General features: G+C 39.3%; 1 protein-coding gene across 2 annotated transcripts in view; it reads right to left on the minus strand.

Annotated features, from left to right (window-relative positions):
- Positions 1-18,767: 18,767 nt before the first annotated feature.
- Positions 18,768-23,166, minus strand: part of CDH7 (cadherin 7) — a 430,878-nt gene continuing 426,479 nt past the window's right edge. For both annotated transcript variants that reach the window (XM_073631278.1, XM_073631279.1), the window contains exon 12: positions 18,768-22,217. In XM_073631278.1, the coding sequence (XP_073487379.1) occupies positions 21,724-22,217 (494 nt within the window). In that variant the 3' untranslated portion in view covers positions 18,768-21,723. The remainder of the gene's footprint in view (positions 22,218-23,166) is intronic.

Consider the following 23,166-nt stretch of genomic DNA (forward strand, 5'->3'; position numbering starts at 1 on the left):
TCATGCTTTTCTTCTATTACAAGGGACGTTTACATTGGGACGTTTACATTTTAGTGTGAATATGAGATCTGAGGTCTTTTTTACCCCAAATCTTATATTTAGGAGGTCCTATCATGCTTTTCTTCTATTACAAGGGACGTTTACATCGGGACGTTTACATTCCTTGTAATAGTTTTTTTGTTAAAAGAACAGGGCGGTCTGCTTTCAGATAAAAGCGGTTTCTGTGGCAGATTCGCCACAAGATCACTTTTATCGGCGGTGGGAGAGGGTCCCCCCTCCTGCCATGCTCCGATGTCCTCCGCCACTTACCAGAGCCGCCGGCAGTGACAGAGGCAATCGCGTCCTCTCCCCTCTGTGGTATGGAGCTGAGTGAGGGGAAGATGGCCCCCACCCGGCTCCATACCATTGCAGGGCGGAAGTGACGTCAAAATGTCACTTCTGCCCATAGCTCTAAAGTTACATCTCCCTCAACGACATTTTTTTTATTTTTTATTTTTTATTGCATTTTAGTGTGAATATGAGATCTGAGGTCTTTTTTACCCCAGATCTTATATTTAGGAGGTCCTATCATGCTTTTCTTCTATTACAAGGGACGTTTACATTGGAACATTTACATTCCTTGTAATAGTTTTTTTGTTAAAAGAACAGTGTAAAAATAAAAAATAAAAGATAAAATAAATTAAAAAAAAATAAATGTAAACGCGCCCCGAACTCGCGTGCAGAAGCGAACGCATACATGAGTAGCACCCGCATATGAAAACAGTGTTCAAACCACACATGTGAGGTATCAACGCGATCGTCAGAATGAGAACAATATATCTAGCCCTAGATGTCCTCTGTAATTCAAAACATGCAACCTGTAGAATTTTTTAAACGTCGCATATGGAGATATTTAAGTGTTAAAGTTTGTCGCCATTCCACGAGCGTGTGCAACTTTGAACTTGAGACATGTTGGGTATCAATTTACTCAGGGTAACATCATATTTCACAATCTAAAACAAAATTGGGCTAACTTTACTGTTGTCTTATTATTTAATTTAAAAAAGTGTATTTTTTCCAAAAAAAGTGCGCTTGTAAGAGCGCTGCACAAATACGGTGTGACAAAAAGTATTGCAATGACTGCCATTTTATTCTCTAGGGTGTTAGAAAAAAAAAGAATGTTTGGGGGTTCTAAGTAATTTTCTAGCAAAAAAAATGATTTTAACTTGTAAACAACAAGTTTGAAAAATAGGCCCGATCCTTAAGTGGTTAAATCTACAGTCATTTTTCTTCACTTGTCCTCATCCATGTTTCCAAATATATCCATTGCTTCTGCCTTACTTCTTGGTCAGGCTTTAGGTCATAACACAGGAAGGAGTGACCAGTTGACCTCATTAGCATACACCCTGCATCCTCCACCTTCCTACCTACCCACCCATTCCCAGCTGCATGTTTTTTAAATTAAATGCAATCAATGGGTGATCACCCTTCTTACTAAATACACAATATACAATCAGATTGCATAGTATATGGCCATCTTTATTCAAGTACATAGGAGGGAGTGGACAGAAACACTCAGCCGTCAAGCTACATTCACATCTCTGCATTAACTGCAACTCTGTGTTAACAATTAATGGCACTGAAAGCACAACTAGTAATTTTAGGTGTCTAAAGGTGGCCATACACTATACAATATGATTGTATATTGTGTATTTAGTAAGAAGGGTGATCACTGATTGATAGCATTTCATTCAAAAAATGTGCAGCTGGGAACTGGTGGGTAGGTAGGAGAGTGGATGATGCAGGGTGTGTGTTAATGAGGTCAGCTGGTCAACTCCTTCTTGTGTCATGACCTAAAGCCTGACCAAGAAGTAAGACAAAAGCAATGGATATGTTTGGAAACATTGATGAGGACAAGTACAGTAAGTGTCTGTAGACTTAATGGAAAGCTATGATATCTTTGCTAAAAAAGTACATTAATGCTATATTGGTACATAGGGGAGCTGGAATTTAGAAAAACATGAGATGAACTTAGCCTTCAAGCATATTAGGTGATGTGTATTTGTGTAATGAGGTAGGGTGTGGCCTAAGAAGATCAACACCCTATATCAAGGTGTGCAGAATTATTAGGCAGCTTCTTTTCCTCAGGCAAAATGGGCTAAAAAAGAGATTTAACTGATTTTAAAAAGTCAAAAATTGTAAAAAATCTTTCAGAGGGATGAAGAACTCTTAAGATATTGGGTCATGATCACAGAACCATCACAAATTTGGTTGCAAATAGTCAACAGGGTCACAGGAAATGTGTTGAGAAAAAAAAAATTAAATGACAAAGATTTAAGAAAAATCAAACGTGAAGCTACCAGGAACCCATTATCCTCCAATGCTGTCATATTCCAGATTTGCAACCTACCTGGAGTGCCCCAGAAGTACAAGATGTTCACTGCTCGGACACATGGCCAATGTAAGGGAGCCTGAAACCCGACCACCACTGAACAAGACACATGAGCTGAAACATCAAGACTGGGCCAAGAAATATCCGAAGACAGATCTTTCAAAGGTTTTATGGACTGATAAGAGTGACTCTTGATGGACCAAATAGATGGGCCTATGGCTGGATCAGTAATGGGCACAGAGCTCCACTTCGACTCAGAAGCCAGCAAAGTGGAGGTATGGCACTGGTATGAGCTGTTATTATTAAAGATGAACTAGTTGGACCTTTCGGGTTGAAAATGCACTTAAAATCAACTCAATCAATCCCAAACCTACTGCCAGTTTTTAGAGGACACTTTCTTCATGCAGTGATAAAGGGAAAAGTCTGCATCTTTCAAGAAGACCATGAAATGTATTCAGGAAACTGCACCATAGCGTGCATCAAAGTACTCCACTGCATGGCTAGCCAGTAAAGGCCTTAAAGATGAAACAATAATGACATTCCTCACCTGAACTAAACCCTAATGAGAACATGTGGGCCCTTCTTAAACAGGAGATGTACGGTGAAGGAAAATAGTACACCACTCTGAAAAGTGTTTGGGAAGCTGTGGTTGCTGCTGCACAAAAAGTTGATCGTCAACAGATCAAGAAAAAGACAGACTTCATGAATGGAAGGCTTATGGCTGTTACTGAAAAGAAGAGTTGCTATATTGGTCACTTTTTTTTTTTAAATGTCACAAATGTTTATTTGTAAATTTTGAGTTTGTTTATTTTCTCATTGTAACAGATGAAAATAAACACATTTTTCGTTCATTTAGTTGCATAATAATTCTGCACAATAATAGTTGCCCGATAATTGTGCATACATAGAAATTATCCTAAGAAAGCCAAAACCTCACTTTTACTTTCTTAAATATGCAGATTTGATGTTTATTAACATTTTGGATTGTCCAAGACCACTGTAGTAGTTCAATAATTAAATTAATCCTCAAAAATACAATGTGCCTAATAATTTTGCACACAGTGTATATACAGTATCTCACAAAAGTGAGTATACCCCTCACATTTTTGTAAATATTTTAATATATCTTTTCATGTGACAACACTGAAGAAATTACACTGTGCTACAATATAAAGTAGTGAGTGTACAGCTTGCATAACAGTGTAAATCTGCTGTCCCCTCAAAATAACTCAACACACAGCCATTAATGTCTAAACCACTTGCAACAAAAGTGAGTACACCCCTAAGTGAAAATGTCAAAATTGGGCCCATTTAGTCATTTTCCCTCCCCGGTGTCATTTGACTCGTTAGTGTTACAAGGTCTCAGATGTGAATGGGGAGCAGGTGTGTTAAATTTGGTGTTATCACTCTCACTCTCTCATACTGGTCACTGGAAGTTCAACATGGCACCTCGTGGCAAAGAACTCTCTGAGGATCTGAAAAAAAGAATTGTTGCTCTACATAAAGATGGCCTAGGCTATAAGAAGATTGACCAAGACCCTAAAACTGAGCTGCAGCCAAGACCATACACCATTTTAACAGGACAGGTTCCACTCAGAACAGGCCTCACTATGGTCCACCACAGAAGTTGAGTGCACGTGCTCAGTGTCATATCCAAAGGTTGTGTTTGGGAAAAGGACGTATGAGTGCTTCCAGCATTGCTGCAGAGGTTGAAGGTGTGGGGGGGTCAGCCTGTCAGTGCTCAGACCATACGCCGCACCCTGCATCAAATTGGTCTGTATGTCTGTCATCCCAGAAGGAAGCCTCTTCTAAAGATGATGCATAAGAAAGCCCGCAAACAGTTTGCTGAAGACAAGCAGACTAAGGACATGGATTATTGGAATCATGTCCTGTGGTCTGATGAGACCAAGATAAACTTATTTGGTTCAGATGGTGTCAAGTGTGTGTGGAGGAACCAGGGGAGGAGTACAAAGACAAGTATGTCTTGCCTACAGTCAAGCATGGTGGTGGAAGTGTCATGGTCTGGGGCTGCATGAGTGCTTCCAGCACTGGGGAGCTACAGTTCATTGAGGGAATCATGAATGCCAACATGTACTGTGACATACTGAAGCAGAGCATGATCCCCTCCCTTCAGAGACTGGGCCGCAAGGCAGTATTCCAACATGATAAGGACCCCAAACACACCTCCAAGACAACCACTGCATTTCTAAAGAAGCTGAGGGTACAGATGATGGACTGGCCAAGCTTGTCTCTAGATCTAAACCCTATTGAGCATCTGTGGGGCATCCTCAAATGGAAGGTGGAGGAGTGCAAGGTCTCTAACATCCACCAGCCCCGTGATGTCATCATGGAGGAGTGGAAGAGGACTACAGCAGCAACCGGTGAAGCTCTGGTGAACTCCATACCCAAGGGGGTTAAGGCAGTGCTGGAAAGTAATGGTGGCTACACAAAATATTGACACTTTGGGCCCAATTTGGACATTTTCACTTAGGGGGTGTACTCACTTTTGTTGCCAGTGGTTTAGACATTAATGGCTGTGTGTTGAGTTATTTTGAGGGGACAGCAAATGTACACTGTTATACAAGCTGTACACTCACTACTTTACATTGTAGCAAAGTGTCATTTCTTCAGTGTTGTCACATGAAACGATACAATAAAGTATTTACAAAAATGTGAGGGGTTTACTCACTTTTGTGAGATGCGGTATATACTATATACTAGTCACATGATGGCCTAGGCTATAAGAAGATTGCCAAGACCCTGAAACTGAGCTGCAGCACAGTGGCCAAGACCATACAGCGGTTTAACAGGACAGGTTCCTCTCAGAACAGGCCTCGCCATGGTCGACCAAAGAAGTTGAATGCACATGCTCAGCGTCATATCCATTTGTTGTTTTTGGGAAATAGACATATGAGTGCTGCCAGCATTGTTGCCGAGGTTGAAGGGGTGAGGGGTCAGCCTGTCAGTGCTCAGACCATATGCTGCACACTGCATCAAACTGGTCTGCATGGCTGTCATCCCAGAAGGAAGCCTCTTCTAAAGCCCACAAACAGTTTGCTAAAGACAAGCAGACTAAGGACATGGATTACTGGAACCATGTCCTGTGGTCTGATGAGACCAAGATAAACTTATTTGGTTCAGATGGTGTCAAGTGTGTGTGGAGGCAACCAGGTGAGGCGTACAAAGACAAGTTCATCTTGCCTACAGTCAAGCATGGTTGTGGGTAGGGATGGGCCCAACACCCCCCATTCGGTTCGCACCAGAACATGCGAATAGGCAAAAAATTTGTTTGAACACGCAAACACTGTTAAAGTCCATGGGACACGAACATGAAAAATCAAAAGTGCTAATTTTAAAGGCTTATATGCATGGTATTGTCTTAAAAAGTGTTTGGGGACCTGAGTCCTGCCCCAGGGGACATGTATCAATGCAAAAAAAAGTTTTAAAAATGGACGTTTTTGCGGGAGCAGTGATTTTAATAATGCTTAAAGTGAAACAATAAAAGTGTAATATTCCTTTTATACTTGGGGGGTGTCTATAGTATGCCTGTAAAGTGGTACATGTTTCCCGTGTTTAAAACAGTCTGACAGCAAAATGACATTTCTAAAGGAAAAAAAGTCATTTAAAACTACTCGCGGCTATAGTGAATTGTCAGTCCGGCAATACACATAAAAGTTCATTGATAAAAACTGCATGAGATTCCCCCACAGGGGAACCCCGAACCAAAATTAAAAGAAAAAATGTGTGGGGGTCCCCCCAAATTCAATACCAGGCCCTTCAGGTCTGGTATGGGTATTAAGGGGAACCCCGCACCAAAATTAAAAAATAAATGGCGTGGGGTCCCCCTCAAAATCCATACCAGACCTGATTTTAAGGGGAACCACGCACCAAAATGAAAAAAATGGCGTGGGGTCCCCCCAAAAATCCATATCAGACCCTTATCCAAGCACGCAACCTGGCAGGCCGCAGGAAAAGAGGGGGGATGAGAAAGCGCCCCCCCCTCCTGAACCATAACAGGCCACATGCCCTCAACATTGCGAGGGTGCTTTGGGGTAGCCCCCAAAGCACCTTGTCCCCATGTTGATGGAGAGAAGGGCCTCATCCCCACAACCCTTGCCCGGTGGTTGTGGGGGTCTGCGGGCAGGGGGCTTATCGGAATCTGGAAACCCCCTTTAACAAGCAGACCCCCAGATCCCACCCCCCATGTGAATTGGTAATTGAGTACAAATGTACGCCTACCATTTCACAAAAAAAGTGTCAAAAATGTTAAAAAAAGACAATAGACGTTTTTTGACAATTCCTTTATTAATGTCTTCTTTTTTCCCCGCTTCTTCTTCCATCTTCTCCTGGTCTTCCTTCGGGGGTTCTTCTTCTTCCTCTATCTTGCTCTTCCCCCACTTCTTCCTCTATCATTCTCCGCTTTTTTCTCCGGTCTTCTCGTCCGGCATCTTCTTCTCCGCTTCATCCTCCGATCCGCCTCAATGGGAGTCCCCCGCTGTGTGACGCTACCGTTCAGGTGACAACTCTTATATAATGGAGGGTGTGGCCACCAAGTGACCACGCCCCCTCTGACACACAGGGACTTCCCTATGGCTTTTCCTGTGTTTTCAGAGGGGGCAGGGTCACCCGTTTACGTAAACGGGTGACCCCCCTCACGGTAGTCCATACCAGGCCCTTCGGGTCTGGTATGGATTTTAAGAAGAACCACGCCATTTTTTTTCATGACGTGGTGTCCCCTCCAAAATCCATACCAGACCTTTATCTGAGCATGCCGCCTGGCAGGTCAGGAAAGAGGGGGACAAGCACTTTTTTGTATTCATCTGTCAGTGGGGAAACCCATTCACAGCTGATGACTCATCGGATTCCCAGTCCCGCTCCTTAACAACCAGCGTACACTACGCCCTGATTGGGAAAAGCTTTTCCCAATCAGGGTGCAGAATGCACTGTGCAGTGCTTCATCGGGTGAAAACCTGGCGAACACCCCGCAAATTTGGGTATTCAGCAAACGGCCGAACGGGCAAATGTTCGGCCCAAACTGACGATAATGATCATGACCATGATCATCCCCATAAAACACCATCAATGTGTTTTGTGACCACTTTATCATGAAAACATATAATAATTTAATGTGTGATGATCAATAAATACTGACCTTCCTGAACAATCCACTGGGAAGCACTTTTTTATTTACAGTAATAGGCGGCTCTGCTGACCACATATTGGTTCCATTTTGGGGCCTCATCCTTTCTACAATTGTTCAAAAGATCTGATCACAACCTAGCGCAGTGCAAGAGTTTCCAGAAAACCCCGATGAGCATCTAGTGAAACCACCCACAGTCATTCTCCACATGTGCTAAAGTAGGTTGCTTGTTGCCAGGACAGGTATCCCCCCCCAGTTCCAGACCCTTATCTAGGCATGCAGCCTGACAGGCCAGGAAAGGGGGGATAAGTGAGCACCCCCATCCTAAACCATACCAGGCCACATGCCCTCAACATGGGGGGTGCTTTGGGGCAGGGGAGGCTCTGCCCCTCCACCCCAAAGCAACTTGTCCTCATGTTGACAGGGACAAGGGCCTCTTCCCCACAACCTGGAATGGTGTTTGTGGGGGTCTGCGGGCAGGAGGCTTATTGGAATCTGCATGTGAAGGCATGTGGCTTGGTATGGTTCAGGAGGGGGGATGGGCGCTCACTCGTCCCTTCTCTTATCTGGCCTGCCAGGCTGCATGCTCAGATAAAGGTCTGGTATGGATTTTGGGGGTCATACCCATGCCATTTTTAAAACATTTTAGTGTAGGGGTTCCCTTCCAAATCCATACCAGACCTAAGGGTCTGGTATGGATTTGGGGGGCACCCCACGCCATTTAGAAAAACAAAATTGGTGTGGGGGTTCCCCTTAAAATCCATACCAGGCCCCCTGGGCCTGGTAAGGATTGGGGGGGACACCCCACATTTATTTTTGAAATTTTCTATTCCTGGCAAATTCGGCAATGTTTTTTTTTTCATTTGGGGAACCCTGCTGACAGCTGATGACTAATCCATTGTTAAGGACACAGTGACCGGTTTCCTGGCCCACTCCTTAACAACCTATTGACTATGCGCTCAGCGGGTGAACATCCCACCAGACGCACATAACATTCAGGTATTCGTTGAAAACCCGAACAGGCAATGTTCGAGCTGAACTTATGCTTGGCCCGAACTGCTCGCCCATCCCTACTTACTACACTTATTTTCATACTTTCTACCTTTGTACAACTGTATACTACTCTTAGAGGGATATCTCTCATGGATTTTTATCCCCCTTGTTCTCCTTTTTTTCTGCTCATCTGGAGCATCACTGACTCATGATTGGATGATGGAGGTCAGTAGAGCTTCACCTCATTCACTCACTACGTCCCTTGCAAAGTGAACAGCCTATTTGCCTTTAGTAAATCAACCCCACTACTCACTTTTAAGAAAAAAAAAAAAAAACATACTTCTTTGTTATCTTTGTAATGCTATAGGGAATATCATATATGCATATCCATACAGATGTGTTCATTTAAAAAAGTCAAAAAAATTAACAAAGGGTTGTTTGGGAGAGAAAAAGAGAGATAAACGCCTGGCAAAACAAAATCAATAAGTCATGCAACTGCACCAGTAGCTGCCTCTCTGATTTTACACGTAATAGTTGGTTATAGTATATATCTCTCTGACACCTAGAATGCCCTCATAATTCCTGCTGCAAATTTAATGTTGAGTACATAAACTGTGTGATAATGTTTAGCAAGAGTATCCCAAGCATCCATGCAATTCTCTGTCAGGAGACCCCTGGCACTATTCAAAAAGGTCCTTTGTCCTCTTATTATGCCTGCTCCCAGGCTGAACCAGTTTTATACACTTTTTTTTCTGAACTCCGGTCTTCCAGTGCTCAGAATCAAGCAAGCATAATTCCAAGTTGTTATGCAAGGGTCAGTACATGCAGCTGACAGTGAGTTAGTATAAAAAAGTATATTTAACCTAAAGTATACTTACAGTCTTACAGGCATTAGCACAGGGGAAATGACTGGGATGAAATCACATCCTAACCATTCTCCAGTGGCCTGGGATTGCAGTAAAATCTTCAGAGCATGCTGGCCTTTTATAATTATTTTTTATACTTAAACTGCCTGAAACCTGACTTGAGAGTCTTTGTTGTAATTATGAGATTTTTGTGAATGAATCACTCCAGCATACAAGTGGATATAAAGATCAGGGTGATGCTTTTAAAGCTTTTAAAGCTTGTAATGCTTGTTAAAATTATATAAATGCTTTATTGTACATAGTCTGGGCACATGTGCACTTCAGGGAGGTATTTGGACACAATATTTATACCTGATTGATTAAATTTAATCTGATATTGGTACTATTATATCTGTTTCCTGATATTACCTTTTGTATTCATTGTAGAAATTAATTTATACTTCATAGAGAGACAAATTATATTGTGACTGTGTCAGGATGACAAATGTTGGAAGATCAATAGCTAATGTTTTCTGGTTCTGACACCTGTGTTTAAAAAAAGGATTATCCCAATACACTTTGTGGATCTTTCTGCTGGGTAGTGAGGTCCTATTATTGCCTTTTTCTTGTCCTTCTCCTCTAACTACAGGTGCGTACAATTGTCTAGAACCAGCTGTAGACATGAGATTATCCTGAGATGTTTACTAACTATCTGTACGGATGTGAGGCCCTTACTTTTCCAGATATTTATTTACACATTTGTCAATGCACTTCTGTGGACAGCAGACTAGAACTAACTTCCATGTAAAGGTGCATAACATTATTTACTTCTTTAGAGAGATGAAAATTAAGCTACCAGCTTAAAATGTCCAGTCTGATATTAGGCCTGATCTCCTGATGTTGATCACCAATGCTTGTAAAGGCACATAAATAATTGTCAATAGCTATACAAGTTAACAAGAGAAGTGGTTCCTTTGCCTCTACCTTTTGACATGTGGTGCCGCCTTTGTTTTCTTTTGTGCTGCACCTAAATTTGATTGCTGCAACCTGAACATTCGCATCTAACAGCATTTGGGATAAAAGGGATTGCCTCTCATCTGAAGTAACAAAGGCAACAAAATGGCAGCATTGCCTTCTATAAGAGCAGTGAAGCATGCACATCTGTCTATGCCTAAAATTACCTGGATTTTGAGAAGGACATCATCAGCAAGTAGAGCAATGCAATGTAGGTGAGTGGCAAGCATGGGCACCAGAGGTTGTCAACTTAGTACAGTGGGGAGGAGGGGTTCTAATAATTCTGTGCTGTACTTAACTATGGGAATCACTGCCAACTCACTACTGTGCTGTATATTTATAGGCTCCAGACCCCTGCATTCTTTGAACTACTGCAATCCGTATACTGGACTTTTTGTGATATACTCTGAATCAGTAAGGTCTATGTTATGAGCGGTTTACTACATATCACCAGGTCACTATACTATACTATTTTGTACTAAATGATACCTACAGACAGGTCATTGTACATTGTACACTATAATATACCTTGCTTACCCCACAGATCTTTGCATTCTATATAGCGTATAGCGTGTTATACATTCCATATCCCAGACTGCACTTGCACTTTGTATACTTTGTTTATTATACACTGTTAACAAAGCAATGGTGTTTATATTAGTAGGAAAATTAATACAAAATCAGTGTCACAGTGTCAAAGGATACTAAAAATAACCTTGTCAATAGACACCAATCAGATGGATGTCTAGCAAATTTCACCAAAATGTTTTATCAAAGAATCTTCTGTGCAAATAATTCATTAGCTCACTGAGTAATAACTTCCTCCAGTGGCTCTACAGAGTTCTCTTATTGCTTTTTACATTACATAACCCAGAAATACTGCATGTTGTACACCATACTGTTTGTTAAATACCCAGAACAGTTACACTTTGTATACTGTCTTATATATCAGATACCACTAGGAGGTTTTTGAGGATTCCAAATTCCATCCCATTCAACATATTTACATGCTTCTGTTAGTTGTTAAAAACTGAATATAATGCCAACAGAATTCAAATAATGTTAAAGAAAAAATACATTTAATCAAGAAGATAGAATGAAAACACCTGAATGTGTAAATATCCAAGTCTTGCAAAAGTTATTGAATTAAAAAATGCATTTGTAGAATTTTAAAGTATTTTACTATTTGTCAATAGTATTACCTGGTATACAAAGTATGTTTTCTAAAATCAATATGAGGAGGTGCAAGAACAAGGTCAGCTCAATAGGAAAACGACAGATAAGATTTCAATTCAAAACAGCCGTATCACTGCATATCATGAACAACACAAAAAAAGTTTCCTGTTATAGTAAAAGATCTAACAGGTATTTTGAAAATCATATTTCAATTCATAGACATCATCTTAAGTTTCCTTTTTTTCCAAGGGAAAATAGCGTACAATTATTTGATTTGAATGTCTCATAAATATTAATGGCTCAAAATCAAATGTCCTTGTAAGCGATTTCTTTCTGTATCAATGCCGTTCGATTGCTTTAGAGTTCTTTCTCATTTTCCATGCTTCATTTCATTCACATAGGAGTCTAGAGGAAAATCAGTACGTTCTGTTGAGACTTATATGGCAAGGCAGCAAAATGGACCTGAATTTTATGTAGATCAGTGTTCCAAAAATGTAACGCAACACTACACATCTAGTAAAAAAAGATCAAATGTCCTTTATAAATTAGAGGATAAAGGAAAACAAAAAAAAAGTTAAAGCCTGAGGAAACAGCACACTAAATTTAGCTTTATAACAGACCATGGGTATTATCTCTCCTAAATGTGTAAATAAGACATTCACAAATAAAATCTTAAGAATGATTTTCAAGCCTAATGTAGGCAATTATAATACAGTATTTTTCCAAACATTTCCATGAAAGCAGACTACAGTAAAAAACAAACTAAAGATTCTGAATCAGTGCTGCACCAGATCACATGACCTATGTCATGTCATGTGGTATTATGGACTCTTCCAAAGGGTCTTGGGGATAAACATTACCTGATATAAGTCTTCCAACTCATTCATATATGTGCAGACCTTGGGACCAATGCCCTACTTAAAGTTATTTGATCAGACACCAACCATTGCAGGATTTCCATTATTATAGATAATTGCTAGGGGTGTTGCTGTTTTAAAAATACAATAAGAGCACACAGCATTAGATTAAATGAGGAGAAAATTTTGTCCATTGGTCCACCCTAATTTAACAAATGAATACATCTATGTGAATTGAATGTTGGTAATGGTGTTACATGGTGTTATATACTGTATATATATATATATATATATATATATATATATATATATATATATATATATATATATATATATATATATATATATATATATATATATATATATATATATATGTATATATATATATATATATAGTATAATTATAACATGTACTTTTTTTTACAGTACTGCACTGGAAGCTTCCAAATATCACACTCAATACTTTGGTGTAGTGGACTGATACTAAAAAGTGATGAACCCCCAGGATATATATATTTATGAGCATAAACCTTACCCTAATTGCCATCTTCAAATCAAGTTGTCTGAAATAATAAATAAACACTTGTTCAAAGACCAATAAACCTAAAGCACAACTTGTTTAAAATATATAAAAGGTATTTTATCAAAGATATCAATCAGGCCAAAAAATATATGTAAAAGTTTCCGAAGTCTATCAGACACAAATGGGATTCGGGTTGGGGGAAAAGTGATGATTCTTTCAAAGGCAACTTGTGTTTTAGGTTTAAATGAGTCAATAACTTTAATAAAATTCAACTAAAAACAGTTATATTCTCTTCATATATATATGGTACATGAATTGTTTTTCGGATTGGTAAATATTCTCCAATCATTGAAATGGCTTGCCAGATCCTAGAAGTTACTTATACTCTATAACAATACATGTAAATAGAAAAGGGAAATATTTGAAAAATATTGATTCTTCACATACACAGCATTGTTCTATTAAGTGCTTTATTCCTATCTTTAAAGTGGTTCTAAAGACAGAAGGTTTTTTACCTTAACATTTTCTATTCATTAAGAGAAAAAATCTTCTGTGTGCAGCAATGCCCCCAGCCCCCTCTCTTATACTTACCTGAGCCCCATCTCGATCCAGAGATGTGCACGGGAGCCTGGGCTCTCCAGAGACTCTCCCTCCTCGTTGGCTGAGACAGAAGCTGGCACCATTGGCTCCCACTGCTATAAATCAGTGAGCCAATAAGGAAAGGGGCGACAGGACAGAGCTGTGGCTCTGTCTGTGAATCGACACACAGAGCAGTGGCTCGGGAGTGAGGCTGCTAAGGTGCCCCTAGAGAAAGCTGTTTACTCTGGGGGCACTAGGCAGGAGGGAGGAGCCAGGAGTGTCGGCAGGGGACCCAAGAAGAGGAGGATCACGGCTGCTCTGTGCAAAACCACTGCACAAAGTGGGTAAGTATGACATGTTTGTTATTTTCTTTTATTTTTAAAGCCAAGCCTTTAATGTCACTTGAATTAGTAATTAAGGTGTTTTATCCCCAGACACCTATTTACAATAAAAAAAAAAAAACCTTTTATTCAAATTCTTAATAAAAATAGTGATATTAGCATCACACCTTTTGCTCCATTTTTATTAGCAAATAGTGAAGCTTATGTTTTTTTCATTGTATGGTGTGTGTTTGTATATGTGTGTGTGTGCACATGCACTTGTGTATGTGCTTGAATAGCAAGCTCTGACAATTCCCTTCTGTATTTTTTCCCTATTACACACAGTTCTTTACACATCTGACCACTCTTTTAGCATATTCTATCAGTATTTTATTTTCCAACGCACATGTCTCCCAAGTGTTATGGAAATTCTATTTGGTGCTGATGTTGCTGTATTTACAAAGATGAACCTATACCTGATTAAAATATCTACAACTTTACTAACAATGGTTACTCCAACACTTCATATTCCTGATATGTGCCTGTTGTACCATGTACTTGTATAAGAAAGTATCCTAGTCTCTTTGTATTGCTTCCTTTATTTGAAATCCCTGCTGTTCTTGCTAGACCCTTGCTCATCCACTCCCGTTCCCTTTCCTATTAAAAACTAACCACACTAAGCAGGAGAGCACATCAAGGTCAGTTCTCTAGCTGTGCTGGGAACTCAGTTTCCTCTTCTCCAGTGATCAGACTTGTCCTGACACGCCCCCCGCTGCACAGCCATTCACTGGCAAGCTCAATGTGCTGCTGCTTCTCCTCCCCATCATCACTTATTAAAAAAGGGAAAAAAAGGTATTTATATTATTTTTTGCAAGGTGATCATTTACAATCACTTTAAGTTTTGATAACTTTGTATTTTGTTTCTGTTATACTGCAATTGCTGTGTGCATACTGTACAGTATATAGTTAAAGAGAAAAAAAAACTCCATAAAATTGGGATCTGTAAATAGATCGTATGGTATTAATGGGAATACATTGTGTTTTGTATATATTTTCTGCATTTAATATATCCAGAACTGAAAAATAATATTTAAAATTATCATTTAATGCTTAAAACAGTTGTGATGCCTCAGGGTGTGCTATATAAAGACAGGTATTAAATATTTGTCCATTTCTAAATCTCTTTTTATATGTACTCTTTTTTTTTTAAGTATACTTGATTGCAATTCCTCAGCACATATTCAAAGAAGCCAGTGGGCAGGACTCTCTTTGCAGTACTAGCATAATTTATGTAAGGGATAGATGCCTGCTAGAACTGGGGTTTCTACTGCAGTTAAATTCAAGTCAAGGACAAGGCCCTGTTATGTCACTCGATTATCCCCTTGGAGATGCTGCAGTTTGAAAGCGAAGCTAGGGATCAAAAGCAATATCAATCAGCAGAGGGCATGACTGAAATTCAGATTATGGAATGTAAAGTCATGCTGTGCACTTGCAAAGATATCCTGCCCTCCCAATGAAAACACTTGGGATGCAAACTGACCACACAAGCATAGATTGGCTTATGAGGTTAACCTGGTCAGTTTACAACAAGGAAGCAGGAGGACTGGCTGGCTCAATTAGGTATTCTAAGCAGAAATCATGCAAAACTGGATACTGAATATTAGAATATATATCATTGTTATATTTAAATAAACAGATAACCTTCATTTAAAATTTAGGGTAACAACCACTTTAACCCCAGAATGTTAAAATAACAAAGCAGCTTTTACTACAATACTAAGTTTTATTTTGTAGCTATCCCCTCAGCACTCTCCTTCCCTTACAGTAAACCCCTTCCAACACTAGATGTCACCAGTCTTCCGTGCTGTATTACTGTATTATAGTCACTGGACCCCAAAAAGTGTCACTTGGTGTCTGATTTATCCGCTGCAATGTCGAAGTCCCACTAAAAATAGTTGCTTGTCACCATTACTAGTAAAAAAAAAAAAAAAAAATTCCATAAATCTATCCTATAGTTTTTAGACACTATAACTTTTTTAACTTTTGTGCAAACCACTCAATATACGCTTTTTGGGATTTTTTAAACAAAAATATGTACCAGAATACATATTGGCCTAAATTGATGAATACATTTGATTTGTTACAATTTTTTATTGGGTATGTTTGATAGCAGAAAGTAAAAAATATTGTTTTTCTTTCAAAATTGTTGGTCTTTTTTTGTTTGTAGCACAAAAAAAAAAATGCAGAGGTGATAAAATACCACCAAAAGAAAAGACATGCATTGTAATGTGGTACAGTGTCTCATGTCAGCGCAACTGTCAGTTAAAGTAGCGCAGTGCCGTATCGAAAAAATGACCTAATCATGAAGGGGGGTAAAGCTTCCAGGGCTTAAGTGGTTAAAGTGGTTCTAAAGTCAGAAGGTTTTTTTTTATCTTAATGCATTCATGCATTAAAGGGGATGTAAACCCTCACATATATCCAGGGAAGTGAACAGCCTCAGATGATACACAGAGATTAAACAAATCTCCCTACATACGTTTTACATGTATATCTGCTGTCTTCGTCTTTATATACTGTTTAGAATGTGCACATCCTGTGAGATTTTTTTACTTCCTCATTCATCTGTAGGAGTGGATTATTGCTAGACACTGTGAGCCAGCTGATTGGAGGAAAGGCACACACTCCCTCCCCACACATGCAGAGCTTGTCTGTGAATAGTTTATCAGTCTGATAATCTATTTATACCAACATCCCCCCAACACACACTTCTATCTCCAGTCTCAGAGAGCTTGTCAAAGGTTATCAGGCTGATAACAGAAGAACAGAGCAGGACAGAGCTACGGGGCTTTGAAGAGAGATAAAAATAACACTGCAGATAGATGTGCCCAGCTCAAATTTTATGAATCGGGTTTACATCCACTTTGGGTTAAAAAACCTTTAGTGTGCAGCAGGCCCCTCTCAGCCCCTAATACTTACCTGAGCCCCATCTTGATCCAGCGAGTCTCGGCTGTCCTGGACTCTTTTTCCGCATTGGCTGAGACAACAGCAAGGCACCATTGGCTCCCACTGCTGTCAGTAAAAGTGAGCCATTGAGGAGAGAAAGGAGGCAGGGCCTAGCCGTGGCTCCATGTCTGCATGGACTCACAGAGCAGCGGCTCGGCTCAGGTGTCCCCATAGAAAGCTGCTTTCTGTAAGGACACTTAGCAGGAGGGTGGGGACAGGAGTGCCAGCGAGGGATCCAACAAGAAGAGGATCTGTGCTGCTCTGTGCAAAACCACCGCACAGAGCAGGTAAGTATAACATACTTGTTATTTTGAAAGGAAAAAAAATAGGCTTTAGTATAATTTTAAATTCACACATACAGTCAGGTCCATAAATATTGGGACATCAACACAATTCTAATCTTTTTGGCTCTATACACCACCACAATGGATTTGAAATGAAATGAACAAGATGTGCTTTAACTGCAGACTTTCAGCTTTAATTTGAGGGTATTTACATCCATATCAGGTGAACGGTGTAGAAATTACAACAGTTTGTATATGTGCCTCCCACTTTTTAAGGAACTAAAAGTAATGGGACAATTGGCTGCTCAGCTGTTCCATGCCCAGGTTTGTGTTATTCCCTCATTATCCCACTTACAAGGAGCAGATAAAAGGTCCAGAGTTAATTTCAAGTGTGCTATTTGCATTTGAAATCTGTTGCTGTCAACTCTCAATATGAGATCCAAAGAGCTGTCACTATCAGTGAAGCAAGCCATAATTAGATTGAAAAAACAAAACAAACCCATCAGAGAGATAGCAAAAACAGTAGGTGTGGCCAAATCAACTGTTTGGAACATCCTTAAAAAGAAAGAACGCACCGGTGAGCTCAGCAACACCAAAAGACCCAGAAGACCACGGAAAACAACTGTGGTGGATGACCGAAGAATTCTTTCCCTGGTGAAGAAAACACCCTTCACAACAGTTGGCCAGATCAAGAACACTCTCCAGGAGGTAGGTGTATGTGTGTCAAAGTCAAAAATCAAGAGAAGGCTTCACCAGAGTGAATACAGAGGGTTCACCACAAGATGTAAACCATTAGTGAGCCTCAGAAACAGGAAGGCCAGATTAGAGTTTGCCAAACAACATCTAAAAAAGCCTTCCCAGTTCTGGAACAACATCCTATGGACAGATGAGACCAAGATCAACTTGTACCAGAGTGATGGGAAGAGAGGTGTATGGAGAAGGGAAGGAACTGCTCATGATCCAAAGCATACCACCTCATCAGTGAAGCATGGTGGTGGTAGCGTCATGGCGTGGGCATGTATAGCTGCCAATGGAACTGGTTCTCTTGTATTTATTAATAATGTGACTGCTGACAAAAGCAGCAGGATGAATTCTGAAGTGTTTCGGACAATATTATCTGCTCATATTCAGCAAAATGCTTCGAACTCATTGGACGGCGCTTCAAAGTGCAGATGGACAATGACCCGAAGCATACTGCGAAAGCAACCAAAGAGTTTTTTAAGGGAAAGAAGTGGAATGTTATGCAATGGCCAAGTCAATCACCTGAACTGAATCCGATTGAGCATGCATTTCACTTGCTGAAGACAAAACTGAAGGGAAAATGCGCCAAGAACAAGCAAGAACTGAAGACAGTTGCAGTAGAGGCCTGGCAGAGCATCACCAGGGATTAAACCCAGCGTCTGGTGATGTCTATGCATTCCAGACTTCAGGCTGTAATTGACTGCAAAGGATTTGCAACCGAGTATTAAAAAGTGAAAGTTTGATGGATGATTGTTAATCTGTCCCATTACTTTTGGTCCCTTAAAAAGTGGGAGGCACATATACAAACTGTTGTAATTCCTACACCGTTCACCTGATTTGGATGTAAATTCCCTCAAATTAAAGCTGAAAGTCTGCAGTTAAAGCACATCTTGTTCATTTCATTTCAAATCCATTGTGATGGTGTATAGAGCCAAAAAGATTAGAATTGTGTCGATGTCCCAATATTTATGGACCTGACTGTAGAACTGAAAATGTCAGAGGAGGGACTGGTGTTCCTCTTCCCTGGCTGTTCTGTTCAGAAAACAACAATGTAAATTGTTTTCAAAAAGGAGTGCAAATTGCAAACCTGCAGTGCAAAGTGCAGTAATCTTTAACTAAAATCAGATGACTTATGAATAAGCCTGATGGGGATAGAGGATTGTTAAGCAGGATTTCCACCTGTAAATGCAATGAATAGACACTTGAAAGCCAAAGAACTCTACAATGGGGCAACAAGCTAAGTGCAATTAACACTGTACCTCCTTCAGATCACTTATATCCCACTCCACGGACCTATTTGCTTTTCAGATAAATATGCATTGTGTGACATGTTACAGACCTATACGTGACTTCTTCATATTTAAAGGCTAGGTTCATCTTTAAAAAAAATAAATAAATGCACATGTTTTTTCAGGTAAAAAAAGTGTTTTTGTATTTTTTTTTCTCTCAGAAGCCTGGAGAGCTTTGCACCTGCGATCAGTGGATCTTGGGTACAATGTTAGGCTTCTGCAAATTGTCCTTCCAGCTTTCTTTCCCATACCATACCTCTGTTTCTATTATAAACCTGGAGAAAGTATGAATGAACTATGAGGGTGTTCATCAGTGCCCTCACCATTCATTAAAAAACTACAAGCCATCTGCTGCAGTGGAAAATGGGACTTGTACTTTAGATACCTGTAAATGAATGACACTACTGTGCCAGCAGAGCCCCACACAGCTGCACTATATAAAAGTGTGACAGCGACTGAGGGGAGAGGATTCCACCTTTTGTCACAAGGGGATGGTAAAGGGGGGTTCTCCATAGTTACATGTTACATCCTAAATATTAGTGTAACATGTAACATGTTACTAAAGGTGAATGTATTCTTTAATCAATAACATTGTTGATAACTGCTTACAAATAATTACTATTGTTTAAAATAAAGAATTAAATCATACACAAGGCTGCTTGTATATTTAGTTATAGTCTTGTCAGAAAAAAAAGTACAAGGAAAAACAGCCACCATTAGCAGGTGAACTGCCAATGTAATTAATAGATCTACAGACGTATCTAATATGTTCCTGCTCCAAAATGCAACAAAGAAATGTGTACAGATTGTTTTTATGTTTTACAATTAGAAAATTAAATAAATTATGAAAATAAGCCTGTAAATGCTATAAATTACATATCCAAGAAATGTAACTTTCAGATCAAATGGGAAATTAATATTACCGCTATCAAATCTGGAGTGTATTTAATAAGAGGCTATTAAAAACAATGACATACAAAGTGCAGTAACACGCAATGATCAAATTTCAAGTCAATCAATTTCATCTAATCACATCAATGAATGATGAATACTTATTGGTTGCTACAGGTTACAACACTATGCACATTGCTCTTATTAAATAAACTAGCATTTTATTACAAACAATTTATTGTGGCATGTTTAAAAATATGATATAACTTAAGGGAATGAAGCTTGTGATTTGAAAGACCCTTAAAATGTCCCTCTGTCTTACTGCAGCTCAACATTTGTAGTCTAACCTTGTGGATTACAAACTGAAAGAATGTCCTTCTGTAATGGATCCTTAATTAGAGTATCTACTCTGGAACATTGTTTCCTAACCTCCAGTTTTGATACACCCATTAGCAGAATTTAGTGCTGCACCAGCACTGATGAGTCATTCTGTGCCTTAATTAGTGAAATATCTACTTTAGCTGATTCAGGTTCAAAACTGCATTCTATATTCTAAATTGTTTAGGGTAAGGTTTGATGTTCACCATACGTGGCCAACTGGCCATATCTTTAAACTTGCTTGATATTGTGAATGTTTATGATATAGGTCCATTGTTTCTTCTTTTAGTTTGGCTTTTAATCTTTATAATTGATATAAAGAAATGCATAAACACTGAGCTATCTGCTAATATGCAGTATATAGTCAGTCTATTTAGTCAATTTTGGTTTTTGTGGGCTCCCATAGGCCTAATCACCATATCACATGTAACACCTCTCTGCAAAAGTTCCAGATTCTGAAATATTCTTGCTGTCTCATCACTGCATAATAGATAAAGAATGCACCTAGAAGTATAAGACCCGTCTTATAATGCCATTGCAGCTTGAAACCCTATGAATAAGAAAGTGATTCAACCTGTACGCAGCTATCCACAACTAAAATAACAGCCTTGGCTTCACTGATTCTATAGTGGGGAGCCTTAGCAGAAGCAGAAGAAGAGAAAGGTATTACAGGCTAAATAAGCCTGGCTATGTATCCATGTGCTTCACATCTGCTAAGATGATGTAGTACCTACAGCTGTTTGCATTATCCACTGTATTTTACCAGATAAGATAAATTATAAAGATTATTCACCATGTAATGACCATACGGATCATTTACATAATCACAGAGGCAATGTTGGATAAAGACTTGCAGTTTTCAGAAATTATATAGTAGTCATTTTGTGACCATGGTCAAGCTTTACATAGTGCTGCTCCCTGTAAATGGTGAACCTTATGTGGTGCCCAACCCTTTCATGACATGCTGAACTGAAGTGAGTTCTACAGATTGTCTGAAGAACCATGGTTAAGCCAAACAGGGAGCACAGATCTTAATATCTGTCTGTGCACAGACCTAGTAATTACATTTCATCTTACTGTATTAGCACATAATACACAAAACTTAGCTACCAGAATATCCCCTTATATGCTTTGCTGCAGAGACAGCAATATCATCCAGATACTGGTCAATCAACAAACTGTTTTACTTAACAATTTTTTAACTCTTCAGTTTCTGGTCAGTGCAGTCTCTTGGGCAGGAAAAATAAAAACTTCCACAAAATCAAAATTCTATGATGTTATTGAGTCTTTTCAGTGCATTGGGCATATATATTCAAGTGCTAAGAATAAAGGCTGTCTTCAACAGTGCCGTACATGTCAGCAAGTCTTTTAAAACGAGGACCCCATTCGCTAAGGTAGTCATAATTATGTTCAGAGTTAGAGCTCACTGACTCCAGCGAACTTAGAGATTCCGCAACTGACCCATTGCCTTCAAATGCATATGTCTGTAGGGAGTCATATGGAGGAGCACAAGGGTCCACATCAGCTTCCTTAAGTCTTTCCCAGATAAATTCCCTAAATATTAAGTTGTCTGGAACACTCCGGGTAGATGGACGGCTTAAGAATTGAATCTCTGGAGTCACATCCCTCCTGCTTTTGTTGTCTCGGATGATATTAAGATTCCTCAAAGTAGTCATGTCAAATGCCTCAGTATCTTCTTCACCGCCTCCTTCGTCATCATATCTAACAATGTTCTCTCTTACATCTCTTTCTTCATCAAAGATCAACGGTTCCTTTTTACGTCTTCTCATAGTGACAATAAGAAGAACAAGCACTGCATTAAAGAAAAAAAATCAAGAGTTAACTCCCACTAATATGTTTAAGGCAAACATATATTTTGTTGTGTTCTAAAATAGCTAAGGTTTAATAGTGCCTTCTACACTTCCTCTTATCTGCCACTCCTCTGAGGATTAAGGTCAAATTCCTTAGGATGAAACACCCGTGCATGAACAATATTGCCAATGGGTGCTCCTTCAAGCAGCAAAGCTACATGAACCCAAGGTGACATTGAGGCTTCATGGAAAAACCTCAGGCAGAAAGGCGAAGTCTACCCATTCTAATAGTGCAAGGGCACTAGGACAATTATATTATTGCACTGAAATGACTAAATGAAGGTGCTGATGAGCCAAAAAAACCCTGTCATCCAGCCATAATTTATTAGTTTTTTCATATTTTTATATTTAGTAAGCAACACACATTTAGAATATGAGAAAATGTGGTTTAATTTAAAATGTGATAGTGTGCCCAGATAGCTATCATTTCTAGGTGAGATTTTCTGTGCTGCAGTATTGGTTAGGTTAATATGCGATTTCACATTTATTTTACACACTGTGAGATAAATGATTCTAATTTACAATACTTATCTCTTGTATCCTCCTTTGAAAGATTTTCTTTTCTATGTTTAAGCCTATGGGGAAAACTGTTAAAATTCGGTCTCACTCTCCATAGCAGAGTGAAGCACATTTTTTTTCCTGCAGCATCCCTTGACACATATAACAAGCAATAAATTGCTTGTCATGTAGTAGCTACCAGGCTTTCCTCTAATGATCCATATATTAGTAGATGCCTTACAAATGTAAAATATTGCTAGATCAGCCTTAATGTTTGCTTGAAAAATAATGTAAACACTAGTTCATTTTTAAATTAAATAGAGGAGACAGTGGTTTCAGGCATATTAGCAAAACTTTCCAGAAATGATTTGAAGAAATTTGTGTGACCTTTTA

This window comes from Aquarana catesbeiana, linkage group LG05 (assembly GCF_042186555.1).
Source record: "Aquarana catesbeiana isolate 2022-GZ linkage group LG05, ASM4218655v1, whole genome shotgun sequence".
In the NCBI taxonomy this organism is placed as follows: domain Eukaryota; kingdom Metazoa; phylum Chordata; class Amphibia; order Anura; family Ranidae; genus Aquarana; species Aquarana catesbeiana.